The sequence below is a fragment of the Nicotiana sylvestris genome, chromosome 12, assembly GCF_000393655.2.
Source record: "Nicotiana sylvestris chromosome 12, ASM39365v2, whole genome shotgun sequence".
NCBI classification, from domain to species: Eukaryota; Viridiplantae; Streptophyta; class Magnoliopsida; order Solanales; family Solanaceae; genus Nicotiana; species Nicotiana sylvestris.
The window spans coordinates 3905183-3924864 of record NC_091068.1 but is presented as its reverse complement, the minus strand read 5'-3'; the positions used below and the strand labels follow the sequence as shown (position 1 = coordinate 3924864).

At 41.4% G+C, this 19682-nt stretch overlaps 1 protein-coding gene across 1 annotated transcript; it reads right to left on the bottom strand.

Moving 5' to 3' along the window:
- Positions 1-5739: 5739 nt before the first annotated feature.
- On the bottom strand, positions 5740-8426 carry LOC138882625 (uncharacterized). Its single transcript, XM_070163227.1, has 5 exons — positions 8129-8426; positions 7544-7672; positions 7301-7464; positions 6489-6554; positions 5740-6297 (listed from the first exon to the last, which is right to left on the bottom strand). Exons 1-5 carry the CDS (start codon positions 8424-8426, stop codon positions 5740-5742), a joined length of 1215 nt encoding a protein of 404 aa, XP_070019328.1.
- Positions 8427-19682: the final 11256 nt, after the last annotated feature.

Sequence of the window (19682 nt, the reverse complement as noted above, 5' to 3'; positions counted from 1 at the left end):
GAGTTCGACATGCGGAATAGATATTCCCACCTTTTTCCCATCTCAAGTACTTTTCTATGTCCGTTCGATGAAGAACGGTTGTCTTAGAGGTGGAGAATGTGATGACCTAAAAGGTCATCATATGATTTAAAACTGAATTCTATATTTTGAGGCCTTAAAAACATCATTCTATCCTCCTCAATTTGCGTGCGTAGTCCGGGCGTGTTTCCGGAAAGCTTCTATGTTGAAAATAGATGAAAATAATAAGTTTTGCCTTTAAAAGTTGATTTGGTTGACTTCGGTTAACGTTTTGAGTAAACAGACCTGGACTTGTGTTTTGATAGTCCCGGTGGGTCTGTATCAAAATATGGGACCTGGGCGTAGGCCCGGTATCGAATTCCGAGGTTCCTAGATCGAGATATGAATTTTTGATGAAAATTAAAAGTCTGAAAATTTAATGGTTTTAAGAATTTGGTTAATGTTTGATCTTGATGATATCAGGTCCGTATTTTGGTTCCGGAGCCCAATACAGGTTCATTATAATATTTAAGTCATGCCTGTTAAGTTTGGCGAGAAACGGAGCTGGTTTGACGTGATTCGGACGTCTGGTTGTGAAAATAAAAATTTCAAAGTGTTCTTGAGAATTTCATTTAATTTGGTGCTAAATTCATAATTCTAGGTGTTATTTTGGCAATTTGATCACGTGAGCAAGTTCATATAATGTTTTAAGACTTGTGTGCATGTTTGGTTTGGAGACTCGAGGGCTCGGGTGAGTTTCGAATAGGCTACGAGTAATTTGAACTTAAGAACTCTTGCTCGTGTGCTTCAGGTCTGTAGATCTCACATTTGCGAGGTCTGGCTCGCAAATGCGAGTCTCACATTTGAATAGAAGCTTCGCATTTGTGAGCAGTCGAGATGGGGGTGGAGATCGCAATTGCGAAGAATTGGTTGCATTTGCGATCAACTCAGGCCACATTTGCAAACAAAAGCTCGCATTTGCGAAGGTTTTCTCGCAATTTCGGCTTCGCATTTGCGAAACCCCGGTCGCATTTGCAACATTTGCAGCTTTGTAAAACCTTACTTAGACGGGATTTTTGCTCATTTCTTAAAATTTTCAAAACAAGAAACCCTCTCGCCGATTTTTCAGAGACCATTTCTTCCCCAAATCATAGGCAAGTGATTCTTAACTAATTTCTTTCAATCTTTCACTTCATTTTACAAGATTTCAACCTAGAATCTAAGGTTTTCATGGTGGAATTGGGGATTTTTGGGTAGAAACTAGGGATTTCAAAATTTGGGGATTTTGATCTCAAATTGAGGTCGGATTCCAAAACCAATTACATATCTGGGCTCGGGGGTGAATGAGTAATCGGGTTTTGGTCAGAATTTCGGGTTTGGACCAAGAGGGATAAGGTGTTGACTTTTGCTGACTTTTTCAAAAATGGCCTAAATTGAATTCTTTGCAATCGTAGGTAGTTCCTAAGGCTTAATTTGGATCATTTGGTTGGTGATTTGCTAGATTTTGTTGGTTCGGAGGCTTGTTTGAAGGGAAAAGCTATGTTTGAGCTTTGAGTTGGCCGTTGGAGCGAGGTAAGTGTTGTGGTTAACCTTGGCTTGAGGGATTAGGTATTGTTTGCCTATTTTCTACGTGTTTGGATGTTGAATACAACGTATAGGTGAAGTGACGAGTACTTATGCATTGTTGTCGAGTCATAGCATGCGAGTGAGTCTTATTCTTGTAATCGTTGTATTCTTTGGTCATATTGTTCATGCCTAGACTAGTTATTCTTTATGTTGAACAACTCTTATCTTGTTTTGCGGAGTTTGATATTGATTGAGTATTGACTCAAAGATGAGGTTGATATTGTGAAACTAAATGTTGAAGTGAGACTTGTTATTGATAATTCTATCTCCCTATTGTTATTGTTCTTTGTTTTGGTGAGGGAGAGTATAAAGCACGAAAGGTGATGCCGTGCTATTTCATATTCATTATCATGTGAGGAAAAGTGTAAAGCACGAAGGATGATGCCGTGCTATTTCATATTCATTATCATGTGAGGAAGAGTGTAAAGCACGAAGGGTTATGTCGTGCCATTTCATATTCATTATCATGTGAGGAAGAGTGTAAAACACGAAGGGTGATACCGTGCCATTTTATATTCATTATCGTGTGAGGAAGAGTGTAAAGTACGAAGGGTGATGCCGTGCCATTTTATATTCACCATCATCGTTTCTTTTATTTATTCTTTGCTATGCTTAATACTTCTATTGTTGCAATCCATCTTTTTTGCGGTGTTTCCTTACTGTTACCATTTTCATGATCGTGTACTCCCCTCAGCATGTTTCCCCTTCAGTTATTACCTGTTCAACTTCTATTAGTTGTTATTTTGCCCGTATATTTGTTTGACTGCACAGGTTTAAGTATTTGTCTTGTCCTAGCCTTGTCACTAATTCGCCGAGGTTAGGCTCGACACTTATATTACATGGGGTTGGTTGTACTGATACTACATTGCACAATGTGCCGATTTTGGTGCTGGACCGAGTTGATCCCGAATTAGCTGCTTGGTTCATTTGATCGGAGACCCAAGGTAGCCTTGTTAGTGTCCGCAGGCCCTGGCGTTCCCTTCCATAGCTCATACTTTACTGTTTTCTTTTATTTCGCAAACAGTTGTACTTTCATTCGGACAAATACTTGTAGTAAAAATCTTAGATTGTTCGTGAATTGTGACTCCGTATTCTGGGTAGTGATAGTATATAATCAAAGTTGTTATTCATTTACTTCCGCGTTTAATTGACCTATATAGCTTGCTTATATTTAATCACTGAAATGTAAAAGGTTTGGCTAATAAATCTCTAATGTTGTCTTGCCTAGCAAGTGTGATGTTAGGCACCATCACGGTCTCGACGGTGGGAATTCCGGATCGTGACAAAGCTGAGGTGGCCAAGGTTTTGCGGAAGTGACCGATTGAGCGCAGAAGCACGTCCGTAGATGTGGATTGTTGTGTGCAGGCGCAATGCCTAGGAGTTTAAGTGAACTCCACAGGTGCGGAGTCTTCGCCGCAAACACGGCACCGTAGAAGTGGAATTTGGACCGCAAGTGCGGTTTGACTGGGCAGAAAAGGGCTAAGTGTGAGGGTTTGATCTCATTCTCCATTTTTGGACATAGAGAGCTCGGATTGAGGCAAAATTTCACGGGATTTTCAGAGGAAGCTTGTGGGTAACGATTCTTAACTCTTTTATGGTTATATCCCACTAATCTATAGTTGATTTTATTATTAAATTAAGGAATTTGGGTGAGAAATTTTGGGAAGAAGTGTGGAAGTTCATCAACTAAGATTTAATTGGGATTTTGATATCGTATTTGGATAATTTTGGTACGAGCGAACTCATGAGTGAATGGGTATTTGTATTTTGTAACATTTACCCGATTCCGAGACATGGGCCCGGGGAGACTTTTGTAGTTATATTTATGTTATGTAATTGATTTTTGCTAGATTTGGGCCATTCCGAGTCGGATATTCATGGAAAGAGCATTGTTATAGATTGATTTGAGCTTGGTTCGAGGTAAGTGGGTTGCCTAACCTTGTGTGGGGGAACTCCCCTTAGGATTTGGTACTGTTTTGATATGCGAGCATAGTGTACGTGATGTGACGAGTACGTACACGGGCTAATTATTATAAAAACCCGATTTTCACTGAGTAATAACCGATCTTCTTCCTATTTGAGTTATATCAGCATGTGTAGTATCCTGTTAGCTTAGACTAGCATGTCTATTTGACTTAATTGTTTATCTGAACTCTGTGCAGCTTGTTTAGTGAATTTCCTGCTTTTCTTTGATTTGAACTTAGTCTAAACTATAGGTTTTCTCGTTGTAACTGTTATTTCCGTTGTTTGAGCTGCATATTTACTTTGGTACTACAGAACGGTATTCCAGGAGATCCCCCTATATATTTACTTTGGGACTACAGAATGGTATTCTGATAGATCCCCTACATATTTACTTTGGAACGCTATTCCGGAAGATCCCCTTGGGACTTTGGAATGGTATTCCGGGAGATCCTTCTGCACATTTACGTTTGGGACTACGAGATGGTATCTCGGGAGATCCCCTGTTGTTATCTCTGTGTACTGAGCTATTACCTTTGTATGATTCCATTCTTGTTAAAACTCAGTCTTTATTTTACCGCGATATTTCATTCTATCTTTTTTGTATTATATATAAAACAGTAGGGCCCTGACCTGATCTCGTCACTACTCGACCGAGGTTAAGCTTGACACTTACTGGGTACCATTGTGGTGTACTCATGCCCTTTCCTTGCACATGTTTTCGTGTGCAGATCCAGGTACCTCCTACCAGTCTCGAGTTTAGTTTTGCTTAGGTTCTGCCATTTCGGAGACTTCAAGGTACATCTGCCCACGTCTGTAGAGCTTAGAGTCCTTTTCTATCCCTTCTGATGTTGCTTCCCTTCTATTTATTCTAGTACTGATGTATAGAATATTTAGAAATTCTCAGAGGCTTGTGACTTACGGTGTTCCGGGTCTTGGGAGGGTTTGTGTATATTTCGAGAGTTGTTTATTGTATATGCTGAGCGGCATCTCTAATGCTTATTTAAATTATCTGTTAGTGTTAGTTGTTAACTTTTATGTTTTTCAATTCATTTCCGCAAATGTTAGGCTTACCTAGTCGTAGAGACTAGGTGCTGTCACGACAGTTCACGGAGGGAGAACTTGGGTCGTGACAATCTATCGAGCCCAAGGGCCACCTTACTTCAAGTTCGAGCAAATCCTCACTCGATTATAAATCCTAAGGGCTACCTTAATTTGAGTTCGAGAAATCATTCTCACGCAACTACAAAGCCTAAAGGCTACCCTAACTCGAGTTCAAGCAACCATTCTCACTTGGGGACTATCTATCGAGCCCAAGTTCCACCTTACTTAAAGTTCGAGAAATTCCTCACTCGATTATAAAGCCTAAGGGCTACCTTAATTCGAGTTCGAGAAATCATTATCATGCAACTACAAAGCCTAAAGACTACCCTAATTCGAGTTCAAGCAACCATTCTCACTTAGGGACTATCTATCGAGCCCAAGGGCCACCTTAGTTCGAGTTCGAGAAAGTCCTCACTCGATCATAAAGCCTAAGGGCTACCTTAATTTGAGTTCGAGCAACAATTCTCACTCGGGGACTATCTATCGATCCCAAGGGCAACCTTACTTCGAGTTCGAGCAAATCCTCACTTGATTATAAAGCCTAAGGGCCGCCTTAATTCGAGTTCGAGATATCATTCTCACTCAACTACAAAGCCTAAGGGCTACCTTAAATCGAGTTCGAGTATCCATTCTCACTAGGGGGATATCTATCGAGCCCAAGGGCCACCTTACTTCGAGTTTGAGCAAATCCTCACTCAAATATAAAGCCTAAGGGAGACCTTACTTTGAGTTCGAGCAAATCCTCACTTGACTATAAAGTCTAAGGGCGAACTTACTTCGAGTTCGAGCAAATCCTCACTCGAATATAAAGCCTAAGGGTTACCTTTGTCCAAGTTCGAGAAATCATTCAAATACAGCCTATTTAATTCACGCCAAGGCACTTCGATCTTTGTGAAAATAAAAGAGCAAAATGGTTCATCAGACAGAGAAGGAAAAAGCCTTGTATTTATATATATCACGAAAATCTTTTTACAAAGGCCATATAGATGATGAAAGGTTCTTTACAAAGACCGAACGGACTCATCATAAAAGCAAAAGATTTATAAAAGCCTAAGTGGCAAAGTCTTTATTGGAGGCAGCATATTTAACCTCAGAATCTTCCCCGCCTTCAAACTCGCTTAAACTCTCGGAATCTTCCTCGGGAAAGGACAGCTTCTGAGCCCTTGTTTCTTCTATTTTGGCATTCTCGATTTCAGCGAGTATATCGAAGCCCTGAGCGCGGACATCCTCAAGGTCCTCCCTTAGAACTTTCCACCTCGCATGGTCTACCATGCTCTTGGCATGCACCTGGATGGCCTCTATATCAACCTTGTAATGTGCCACTTTAGCATCGGCCTTGGTAATGGCCACGACCGCCTCGGATCTAGTCACCTCTAGTTCATCGACCAGGCTTGCCTTATTAGAAATTTCCATGTCCAGTTTGGATTGAAGCGCCTGGATTTTCTTAACCTGCTCCGAGGCCTTCTCTTTTGCAGCTCGAAGCTGGATCTTAGCCGATTCTAGTTGGGCTTGGACAACTTTTTTTTTCGAGCCAAAGATGTCCATATTTTTCTTGAATTCCTCCGCCTCAGCTTGAATTGCATCTACCTGTGCCTGAATCTCCCTGATCTGTTCAAGCCTTTGTCAGACTTGTAGGATCAGATCATTAGTCACTATCTTCAATTCGTCTCACTATTGTGAAGCACTTGAAATACCTGCTCGGCCATCTCAGTATGCTCATTCCAAGCTGTTATTAAATTGGATTGAATCTTCTCACTAAGAAGCTTGTAGGTTTCACTCTTCTCGGTGAGGTTTCAAACCTTAGCCTCATGGTGAATTACTTCTTCCCGGTATCGGAGGAAGGTCTCATGGTGCAACACCGAAGCCTGCAAACATAATGAAAGGTGTTATGGTTATCTACAGCTTTAGATTCAGAATATACGAGAAAGATACACATAGTTACCCGATTTAATACTTGTTGGGCTTCATTGAATAGGCACGGGGTTTCCACCTTATCCATCACTACCTGGTCTTCTTCGGTCACCAAGCACTGGAGGTAGCTAGCAATGCCCGCGGGGCCAAAAAAACTCGGGCATCCACCGGGATGGAAAAGGCTATTGACCATCTCCGGTCAGGATCGATGCTCGGGGCCGTGAATCGGCTCACCAACTTTGGGCTCGAGAAAGATCCGCTAGCTCCCGGTGATGGTATATTCTTTGGCACCGGCAAGTCTCCGAGCCTATTAACATCCTCGAAAGCAGATGACTCAAATCTATCCAAGAAGTGCTGGATAGCGTCTCAACTTTGGGGGGACATGGGGATGTCGATCGCCCCAAGATTGGCTCTAAGAATACCTTCCTCTGCTCGAGAATCGTCGCCCCAGTCTCACTCTCGACCCCCTTAGCTTGGGGAGGAGTGGCTTCTACCCCTTCTAGTACGATGCCGTCATCCAAGACTCCCTCATCAATCTCCTCATTACGAGATGATCCGATTTCAACGACTGCCGGTTCAAAGGGCCCTTGCACCATAACACCTGCCCGCACATGGGCCACCAGTTGAGATTTCTCTTCTTTTTCTTTGGGCTCATCCCTTAAATGGCAGACTAAGTCCGGGGATAGAGCGCCGGTGCTACCTTTGGATTTTGGGATTGCCTCTTTTTGGGATTCTGCCCCTCCGAATTAGAGGAGCTTGGAGCCCCTTTTCTATTTTTCTCTTTCATCGGCTTCGGGACAGATGGTTGAGGAAGGATTTCTTCATCACTAGATGGGGGCCTCATCTCCATATCCTTTCCGAGACCTATAAAAGAAAAAAGATGAGTAAGCTCGGGAAGAAGTCCGAATGACAACCAATTATTAAATCAAAAGAGAAAACATACCATGGTTGCGGGCCTCCAATCGACCCTTCGATAATTCCATCCAAGCATGCTCGGAATATGTCCTCTGTAACACCAGACCCTCAGACCATTCCTTGAGTTCAAGAACTACGTCCGACACCTGGGCCACAACTGCAACACCAAAAACATCGATAAGAAAAAAGATAATATGTAAAATAACAAGATTAAAAACATTTAAGACAAAATCCTGCTTACGGTTCATATTCCATTTCTTAGAAAATGGCATGTCTTCACCTGAGATTAGTTCCGAAGTTCTTTTACAAACAAATCGACCCATCCACCCTCGGTTCCGAGCCTCATCTATACTCAAGAATGGGGCCTTGGTGTCCCGGTGAGCAAGCTTGAGCAATCCTCCTCAATAGAGTCGGGGACTGTAAAGATGCATAAGGTGATCGATGGTAAAGGGACATCCCTCGATCTTGCTTACAAAGAATCAGAGGAGGGTCATTATTCTCTAGAAGGAAAGGTGACTCTGGCCAAGGGTCACATCTTACCTCTTGCAGAAGGCAACGATGATAGGGTCTAAATGACCCAATGTGAAGGGGTAAGTGTAAACACTTAGAAAACCTTCCACATTGGTAGTGATCGAGTCCTCGGGCAAAGGTACCACCATATGCTTATCGACCCAGTTGCAATCCTCTTTAACTTGGGTAAGGAGGTTATCAGTGATTGTGCATATATACCTCGAGACTGGCTCACATCGACCCGGTACCGAGGAAGTCTTCTCGGTCTTAAAATCAACAACAGTAGGGCACTTTGTCAGAACAAATTCCTCTAGGTGATGTTCTACCGCAGTTCCATCGCCGACGGACCGTGATGAAGAGGCGACTTCCTTTTGTGGTACAGTCTTGGAAATTTTTTCCATTATAGAACAAAAGAAAAGGGATTTATATTGGTATGTGGTTTATTGAAAGTTCGAGGAATTTGGACGTAAGAATTGGGATTTCTGAAAAAACACAAATAAGAGATTTGAAAGTAAAAATTTGAAAAAATGAAGGGGGGGGGGGGAGGTACTTATAATTTCTCAATGACGGTTCAATGCGGGTAATGGTCGACTGTTGACTGAAGCACATTAAATGCCTAGAAAACTGTACCGACAGGACGTTTTGGTTACCTCTAGTGCTTACATCATTATTTATGGAGGTGAAAATCGAGGATTCAAATCGTTTCTTGTCGTTTACTCTCCAAAAAATAAGGGGACTATCTGTAAAGGAGAAAACTGAGCTCGAGGCTCCACCGAGCATCTGGAACGACATTTAAATGGAAATCGAAGTCACGAGTAAAATCAATCCCGATATTGAAGTTTAGATATCTGGCATGGTCGGCGATGATCAGAATATGATAAATATCAGACTCGAAAGCAATATCGAGGCCAACTATCGAAATCATTGGATATGCCCTCGAGGTTATCAAAAAGGTGACCCGCCTTGTTCTTAATGGCCTCAAAGAAAATACCTGCCAGCTCAGCCGACAGAGATCCATGATTCTTTCCATTAACTAATCGTTATGGTATAAATCACGGGATTGGCCAAAAAAGGGAACCAACGATCAACTAAATCAGGATTATTATTTCTTATAATACACTACCTAAAAAGGTATGTTCTTCCCTAATAAATAGAAGAGACTACGTCATTCACACACATTGTAATACATATCAAGAGCAATATACTATTAATTCTAGCTTCAACTCATTTTGGCTCTGTCTTTTATTTTATCATTATTACTGGCCGAAGGGAAATCAATCTCATAAGGCTAAGATTTGCTCAATTTGTAAAGGTTGTATCTATTATTCTATTGCTCATTTCTACGTTAATCTAATTTCTCGCCCTTATATCAATTCATACCATGTATCCTTAGAACCGCACATAAATTCAATTATTATTCGATTTCAACGGTAAACATCATTAATAACCATTGATTTAGAATTGTTTGCAGCAACATTACTTGATATTGAGTCAAGTGTCTCTTGTCCTTCCATTATCGTGTGTTGTACCTATGAAAAATTAAAATGACAATCAACTTATTGGGAAAACTAATAAATCAAGGGGTCGTTTGGTGGTGCTTAAGGAAACTTAATTTTTGTATTTTTATTTTCCTCATAAGTAATATAGCAAATAAACTTTTACTTTTCTAATTAAACAAGTAAACGCATTTTAAATCATATATTATATACTAAAGTAATATATCAAAAGCCAACAAAGTTGAACATGATAGAGTGGTAATTAAGTACTCCTTCATCCTTAATTTGCAGTCTCGGGTTCAAGCCCGAGGTATAAAGTCGCTTTTATTAGGGAGAGTTTACTCCCAATATGAAATTTTTCAATACGAATTCGAATTTAGTCGAGCCTTAATGAAGCAATAATACCAAAGAACAAATAATAGATAAAACTAAACAATTCAATAGAAATCCTACATTATGATCATTGCAATATTAATCATTACTTTATTAATTCTTTCATAATTTTGCCCTGAATCAGAGGACTCTTAATATAATGATCCGGCCAGCCGTTATGAATAGTACAATCCCATTTCCCCATTTACTGCTCATATTGTGCTTTACAGTTATTATCTGACTTGTCGGGAAGGTTTCATAATGAATTGGAACACAGTTCCAAGATTTAAAGCTTAAGTTTAAATAATTGCCAGGATGGTGAATCATGAGTAAACGACCCTGAAATGGAATTTTGATGGTTCCAATAGACCTGTATGATGATTTCGGACTTAGGAGTATGTCCAAATATTTATTTTGAGGCCCGTAGTTAAATTAGGCTTGAAATGACGAAAATAAGAAATTAAGTTTGGAAGTTTGACTGGGGAATTGACTTTTAGATATCGGGGTCGGAATCTAACTCTAAAAATTTTCACAGATTCGTTATATCATTTATGACTTCTGAGCAAACATTGAGGTCAATCAAAATTGATTTGATAGGTTTCAGCATCAAATGTAGAAGCTGGAATTCTTAGTTTCATTAAGCTTGAATTGGGATATGATTCGAGGTTTTAGCGTTATTTGATGTGATTTCAAGTTTCGACTAAGTTCATATGATGTTTTAGGATTTGTTGATGTATTTGGTTGAAGTCCTGGGGGCCTCGGGTGAGTTTCGGATGGCTAACGGATCGAAATTTGGACTTAAATAACTGTTGGAAATTTTGGCCTTTTGGTTCAATTACACCTGCGGAATTTAGCAAGCAGGCGAGCTCGTAAAAGCGACCAAGCACGGTTGAGGCAGAGATCGCAGAAGCGAGCATGCGAGCTTACAAAAGCGACCAGGTGTGGTTGAGGCATAGGTGGCAGAAGTGATCAAGTGAGTCACAGAAGTGACCAGGCATGGTTGAGGCCGAGGTCACAGAAGTGAGCAGGTTAGTCGTAGAAGTGACCAGGCGTGGTTGAGGCCGGGGTCGCAGAAGCGAGAAGGTGAGTCGTAGAAGAGACCAGGTGTAGTTGAGGTCGAGGTCGCAGAAGAGAGCAAATGAGTCGCAAAAGCAACAAGGCAGGGGTTGAGGTCGAGGTCGCAGAAGCGAGTAGGTGAGTTGCTGGTGCGAAAAATGCTTAGGCGGAATATAAACAAAGGGTCCGAGAGTTTTTCTCATTTTTGGACATTTCAAGCACGGGTTGGGCAATATTTTGAGCGAGAATTTAGGGAAAAACTTGAGGTAAGTCACTTGTGATCATTTTTACTCCATAATATTGAATTATCATCGAATAATCCGACTAGATTACATGTTTTTGAGGTGTAAATCGGGGATTTGGACCTAGGAATCTTAAAATAAGATTTGAGAATTTGGAGGTTGAGTTGATGTCAGAATTTGATAAAATATTTATGGTTGGAATCATAATTGAATGAGTTATCGAATTTTGTGAGCTTCGCCAGATTCCGAGACATGGGTCCCACGGACAATTTTTGAGTTAATTTCGGATTTTGTTGGAAAAATTGGTATTTTCATATGGAGAAAATTTCTATAATTTGTATTGACTGAATCAAAATAATTGTATTATGTTATTGGTTTCGGGGTGACACACATGCTAGGTGACGGGCGTGTGTGCATGCATCGTAGGAATTGTGACTTGGTCAAATTCCATGGAACTGCATAGTCAATAAATCTTGACATTGCCCATGTACCTTTATATGTTAGAGAAATTGATTTGAGAATCATATTAAAAATTATGTTGAGGCTATATGCCGGTATTATTAAGATCTACAGAGGTCATATTGACGTTAAATTTATTATTTAAATTTTAATTTCACACTCAGTCATTTTCATTCATTTCATATCATATCTCAATCTCTGTTTCTATTTATTGATATATTATATTATCTCTGTTAGGACTGATTTTTAAGATTTCTGAGAGCCCGAGAGACTAGAGAGATTGGCGACTGAGTGCCGAGCATGTGAGCTATATGTATATAGATGGATCTGGTTGCACGCCGCAACGAGGTTGAGGGCTATATGTATATGGATCAGGTTGCATGCTGCAACGAGCCGTATGGCTATATATATATGTGTGGGGATTGGTTTGCACGCCGCAACAAGCCTTATGACTATTTATATATTATGGGATCGGGCTGCACGCCGCACCGATATAGTGCTTGGGCTGAAGGAACCCCTCCGGAGCTTGTACACCCCCAGTTAGTGTAGGTACCTATTGAGTGCGATTGCATAGTGTTGAGCGAGTGGAAGGACTAAGTGTTTGTTGCTCTGAGATGATGCATTGATTTTAATATTGTGTACTATAGTTGTCATATATCACTGTTTTGTTAAACTTCTGAAAGGTGTTATCTTCTGTTTCAGTCAAATTTGATATGAAAATACTATTGAGCTTTAAATGCTGAACTTGAAAGCATGCCTATTTTTCCTATGTTGATACTACTGAATTGAACCGTAACTGTATAGCTCGTCACTATCTTCAGCTCTTTATTTATTATTGTTACTTGATAAGTTGGTTGTACTCATACTATACCATGCACCTCGTGTGCAAATCTAGGTGCTTCCGGATATGGTGATTGTTAGATCTTAGAGTGTTATCAGTTGGAGACTATCAAGGTAGTTGTTTGGCTTTTGCTGACCTTGACTCCCTTCCTTTCATTTATTGTGCTGTCATATTTTCAAATAGTATTTTTATCAGTCGTACTTTGTTATCATTTAGATGCTCATATACTCAGTGACATCTGGTTTTGAGAACGTATTTTTTGTTAGAAATTGTGAGATTTCCTATTAAATTCAAATATTATATTTTCAAGTTTAAAAGAAATTGTGATTTATCGAGGTTGTCGGCTTGCCTAGTACTGATATAGGCGCTATCACGACATGTGAGATTTTGGATCATGACACTTAAGATGTTCGTTTTGATTTACCACGCTTAAAAAACAATCTCATTATAGATTATGCATAGTTTGTACAATATTTGGAACAGAAAAGGTTCGGATATGTTATTGAATTATGCAAAATTGAGCGGATTTATCTGTCGTTAATACTTTGGCAAAAAAACACTTTTGTGGTCCAATATTTATTTCAAATATGCCATTATTTTATGGAAGACATATATTATACCACACATATACTTTGAGTGCATATTTGGCCTATTAAATTTCTTTGGCTTTTATGTTATTGAATTATCTTGTTTAATTCATGGTAATATAATGGAACTGTATAATGATAAAATTTCTTCTAAATCTGTTGCTTTAATTCTAACTGGGAAGTGCAAACCTTGCATGAGATGGAGCAAAAAAGGTTTGGGTTTTTTCACACACGATACAACTTTGACATTGTTTGTTAATTGAGATCCTGAATTGTCTTGGACTTTGATTCAAGAACACCACTTTAGCACCGTTTGTTGAATATGACTACATCAATTCAACTAAAGTAACTATTATTAGGGACCAAGAATTAGCGACTAGTTAAAAATCAGGTCTCTAAAAGTGTACATATCGGGACGATTGTATTTCCTGGTCCCAAAATTATATTTTTTTCTAAATAAACGAAGGGATTTAATCTAGTATAAAAAAAGATAAATACCCGGTCTCTAATAATCATATTTTAGCGGGAGAAGAGGCGTGAACCAAATAATTAAAAACTTTTTACTTTTAGGCTAGGGGTGGCATATGTGCTGGTCCGGGCCCTAAACGGGCCAAATAGGCTTGTCTAAACGGTCCAGGTCCCGGGCCGGTCCTTAAATAAACAAGCCTATCGGTCCTAGGCTAAACGGTCTTTTTGTAGGAACCGGCTCGGGACGGGGCCCACGAGCTCATGGTCCCGGGCTAAAAAGGCCAGATATAACAATCTGGCTGATTGTTTCGAGAGTTGTAGCCTCATTTCCCCATTTTCCTACTTCTTTTATGTTCTACAACTGTATTTTGACTTATCGGGTTAGTTGGTTTGGGTACGGAGTGATTTCAGAATGAATTGAGACACATAATCTCTTATTTGAGAGCTTAAGTTGAAAAAATTGACCGGATGTTAACTTATGTGTAAACGACATCGGATTTGAATTTTGATGGTTCCGCTAGCTCCGTTAGGTAATTTTGGACTTAGGAGCGCATCCGAATTGTGATTTTGAGGCCTGTAGTAGAATTAAGCTTGAATTGCCGAAAGTTGAAATTTTGGGAAGCTTGACCGGGAGTGGACTTTTTTATATCGAGGTCAGATTGGATTTACGGAAGTTGAAATAGGTCTGTGGTGTCATTTATGACTTGTGTACAAAATTTGAGATCAATCGAACATGATTTGATAGGTTTTGATGTCGCTTGTAAAATTTGGAAGTTTTGAAGTTGATTAGACTTGAATCGGGTTATAAGATTTGTTGGTATATTTGGTTGAGGTCCAGGGGGCCTCGGGTCGATTTTAGGTGGTTAACGGCTTGAGTTTGAGTTGAAGAATGTAGCTGAAGTGCTGCTGGCTCTGGAGTAACCGCACGTAGTGGGCACCATAGGTGCGATCCAGCAGAAGAGTGGTAAAAGTCGCAGATGCGACCAAAGAAGAACTGGGCTGAGGGTGCAGGTGCAATGACATTCCCGCACCTGCAATGGTCGCAGAAGCGGACATCAGAAGCAGGTGCGAGGTTGGACCACAGGTGCGATTGTGACGACCCAAAGGGTCATCACCGGTTTCTAATTGAATTCTGTGTCTCCGAGGCCTTGAAAACCTCATTTAGGGTTGCCTCGATTTGTGTGCGCAGTCTGGGCACGTAGCCGGAAAGCTTAAACATGAAATTCTGTGAAAAATAATAAGTTTTGATATTAAAATTAATAAATTTGACTTCGATCAATATTTTGGGTAAATGGAGCCAGACCCGTGATTTGACGGTCTCGGAAGGTTCGTAGGAAAATATGGGACTTGGGCGTATGCCCGGAATCAGATTATGAGGTCCCAAGCCCGAGGAATAAATTTTTGAGCGAAATTGTTTTTTTTGAAGTAATTAAGGATATTGGAAATAAAATTTGGTTAGAAGACTATGGTATCGGGCCCTTATTTTCGTTACGGCGCCCCGTACAAGTCTTATAGATGTTTGAAATAACTCCTGTAGAGTTTGGTTAAAAACGGACGTTGTTTGACGCGATCTGGACCCAAATTGGGGAATTGATGTTTAAAAGGGAAATTTGAGAAACTCCATTGATCTTGAGTCTTGATTCGATGTTCATGATGTTATATTGATGATTTGACCACACGAAAATGTTCGTAGAGTGTTTTTGAAGTAGTGTGCATGCTTGGGTTAGAGCTTCGAGTGCTCGGGTGAGTTTCGAGTAGGTTCCGGGATGACGTAGGCTTAAAAGATCAGATGTTGAAGGTTCAGGAAAATATTACAGGCCTCTGAACCCTTTAGCGCGGCCCGCGAGGAATCGCATGCGGCCGCCGTCCGCGCGGGGCAAAGGTCCACAGGTCTTCAGGAAGGGCCAGCGCGGCCGCGGTCAGCCTTGCGCAGTCCGCACAGGGGGCTTCAGAAGGGTATAAATACACGTGAATTTCAGTTATTTTTATACTTTTCAAAACCCCAAACCATAAAAGGCGATTTTCTAAATAACTTTTCTTCTCCAAAATGATTGGTAAGTGATTTCTAACTTATTTTCTTCACTCCTTAACATCTTTTAACATGATTTCGACTTAAAATCAAAGATTTTCATGGGGGAAAATGGGTGTTTTGGGTAGAACCTAGGTTTTTCTAAAAATTGGGGATTTGGACTTCAATTTGGGGTCCGATTTCAAAACAAATTATACATTTGGATTCGTGTGAAAATGGATAAACAGGTTTTGGTCCGAACCTCGGGTTTCGACCGTGTGGGCCCGGGGGTGATTTTAACTTTTTGAGTAAAACTTTAGGAAAACTCATTTTCATGCATTGAGGTTGATCCATTTAGCACTTATTGTTGTAATTAAGTAACTTGTGACTAGATTCGAGCGGATTGGTGGTGGAATCAAGGAGTAAAGCTATAATTGAGGCTTGAGTGGTGTTCTAAGCTTTGAGGTAAGTGTTTGGTGTAACCTTAGCTTGAGGGATTAGGAGTTGAGTCTTATTTGCTACGTGCTAATTGTCGAGTACGACGTATAGGCATGGTGACAAGTATCTATATGTTGGTGTCTAGTCTGACCGTGATTCCTTATATTGCGGATATTCTGATTTTGTTGTATCTTCCATGCCTTAATGATGATTTTCTATATGGTGTAACAAGCATGTGAAAGAAATTTTGATCCCTGCACTTCGATGAGTGTTGGCTCGAGTTATAATACGAATTGTGAAAGTGTACGAGATGATTGAACCCCTATGGAGTGTTGGCTCAGGTGGTAAAGTGAGATGAGAAGTGAAAGTTAAAGAAAGAGAAAGAATTATTAAATTGCTCCCTTGTCGGGATGTTTGTTGTTTTGTTGATTATTTCCCTTGCCGGGAAGCTGAGAATATTGATATTGTTCCCTTGCCGGGATTTAACTGCTTAATTGTGTTCCCTTGCCGGGATTTAGCTGCTTAATTGTATTCCCTTGTCGGGATTTCTACCATGATTTGTCTACTCCCTTGCCCCTTTGTTTGTGATTGTTGTTTGAATGAGGAAGAGTGTAAAGCATGAAGGGTGATGCCGTGCATTGTTTGCTATTGTGAGGAAAGAGTGTAAAGCACTAAGGGTGATGCCGTGCATTGTTTGCTATTTTGAGGAAAGAGTGTAAAGCACAAAGGGTGATGTCGTGCATATTTTTATTATTTGATTGTTTTGGTGAGGACGAGAGTAAAAGCACGAAGGGTGATACCGTGCATTTTTTGATTCCTGATTCCTTGTTGATATCCGAGTTATGTTGTTTCTTTCATTACTTGTTGTTATTTGATTTACTTCGAGGTTATAGATTCCCTTACCCTATTTGCCTTGTGATTGTTGTTTGGGTGAGTAAGAGCGTAAAGCACGAAGGGTGATGCCGTGTATTATTTTGGTGAGAATGAGAGTAAAAGAACGAAGGGTGATGCCGTGCAAATTGTTGACTTTTGATTCTTGTTGATATTCTGGCTTTGCTGCTTCTTTCTGTTATTGAGGATTTCTAATTGAAACTGTTACCTCCCTACAGCATGTTTCCCCCTCCCATATTTACTGGTTATTTCTGTATCTCTTTTCCGCTGTATATATATATATATATGTATATGAACCGCATAGGTCTATTTGGAGTCTGGTCCTAGCCTTGTCACTACTTTACCGAGGTTAGGCTGGACACTTACCAACATATGGGGTCGGTTGTGCTGATACTACACTCTGTGCTCTTTTGCACAGATCCAGGTCTTGGGCAGCAGCAGTAGCGCAGGGGTCAGCCTTCAGTCCAGTGAGACACCGAGGTAGCCTTGAAGGCGTTCGCAGCCCCGACGTCTACTCTATCTTTTATTCTAGTCTGTTATCTCCTGTATTTCGAGACAAACAACTTATATATTTTTTTCTTTCAAACAGTTGTATTTAGTACTCTTAGAAGTTCGTGAGTAATGTCACACCAGTTCTTGGGTAAAGGCATATATTGATTCTCGCATTATTGTTTCGTATTCTTTAATTTAAGTCTTCCGTATAATCATTTAAATTCCGTTGCTTTCATGTTATCACTGATAATTGTTAAAAGAAGAAATTGTTAATGAAGTAAGCAGTAAGGATTGGCTTGCCTAGCTCGCATTAGTAGGCGTTATCACGACTCCCGAGGGTGGGAAATCCGGGTCGTGACAAGTTGGTATAAGAGCTCTAGGTTACATAAGTCTCACAACTCACGAACAAGCTTAGTAGAATCTGAGGGATTGGTACGGAGACATCTGTATTTATCTCCTAGAGGCTACAGAGTTAGAAAAATCTCACATTTGTTCTTTCTTGTCGTGCGGATTTGTTCCTCAAATGCTAATTGAACTTCTACTCTGTTTTTCGCAGATGGGGAGAACACGCGCTTCCTCATCTACCGCTCAGCAGCCCGAGCCCTCTATAGCAGCTCCCACTAGGGGTAGAAGGCAAGGCCGAGGTAGGGGAAGAGCTCAGCCCCGAGCAGCAGCACCAGTGGCGGAGCCCCAGGTTGATTTTGAGGAGGAGGTTCCGGCCCCAGCAGTTCCAGTGGGCCCAGCTCAGGTCCCAGAGGGGTTCATTGCCACCCCAGCCTTTCAGGATGCTCTGGTCCGATTGGTGGGCCTCATGGATAGTGTCACCCGAGCAGGTTTGCTTTCAGTAGCACCAACCACTTCTTAGGCTGGAGGAGGGGCTTAGACTCCTGCTACGCGCACTCCAGAGCAGGTAGCTCCCCAGGTTCAGATTCCAGCGGTTCAACCAGCAGTGGCGGTCCAGCCGGGTGTAGTAGCTCAGACTGGCGATGGAGCGGCTATGTCCGCCGATGCTTTATGGAGGCTGGATAGGTTCACCAAGCTCTTCACTTCTACATTCAGCGGTGCATCTACTGAGGATCCCCAGGATTTTCTGGATAGATGTCACGAGGTTCTTCGGAACATGGGGATCGTTGAGACCAATGGAGTTGATTTTGCTACCTTTCGTCTGTCTGGATCCGCCAAGACTTGGTGGAGGGATTATTGCTTAGCTAGACTAGCCGGTTCACCATCTTTGACTTGGGAGCAATTCACAGCATTGTTTTTGGAGAAGTTTCTCCCAGTGACTCAGAGAGAGGCCTTTCGGAGGCAGTTTGAGTGCCTCCAGCAGGGTTCCATAACGGTCACCCAGTATGAGACCATGTTCATCGATCTAGCTCGGCATGCTCTTGTCATACTTCCCACCGAGAGAGAGAGGGTGAGGAGGTTTATTGATGGTCTTATTCAGCCGATTCATCTTTAGATGGCCAAGGAGGCCGGGAGTGATATCACTTTCCAGGAAGTGGCCAATGTGTCCCGTAGGGTTGAGATTGTTCTGTCACAGGGAGGTGGTCATGGGTCGGATAAGAGGCCCCGTTATTCAGGCAGATTCAATGGTACCTCGTCTGGAGGTAGAGATTCATATGGTAGAGGCCATCCTCCTAGGCCCTTTCAGTCAGCTCTCTAGGTCTCTCATGGTACGTTAGGTGGTCGTGGTTCTCAGACACATTATTTTTATCAGTAACCTTACAGTGCACCACCATCTCCCATCAGTGCACCACCGCTTCAGAGTTTCCGAGGTGGTCATTCAGGTTGACAGGGCCAACAGTTTCAGCAGCCGAGGGCTTGCTTGTGGTGATCTGGGTCACATTGCTAGGTTTTGCCCTCTAGCACCGGGTAGCTCTTAGCATCAAGGTTCTTGTGTGATGGTACAGGCACCAGGTGTTCCACAGCCCGCCCACCCATTTAGGGGTGGGGGTAGAGGTGCTATAGGTGGAGGTAGAGGTCCTAGAGGTGGAGCTCAGGCCGCTAGAGGTGAAGGCTAGCCAGCAGCAGGCCATCCCAGAGAGGTAGTTCAGGGTGGTGGGGCCCAGCCCCGATGCTACGCCCTTCCAGCTAGGCCCGAGGTTTCAGATGCAGTTATTACAGGTACTATTCTGGTTTGTGATAGAGATGCTTCAGTATTATTTGATCCAGGGTCTACGTATTCGTATGTATCCTATTATTTTACACCGTACCTGGTCATGCCTAGTGATTCATTGAGTGCCCCTATTTATGTATCTACACCGGTGGGTGATTCTATCGTGGTCGATCGAGTCCATCACTCTTGTA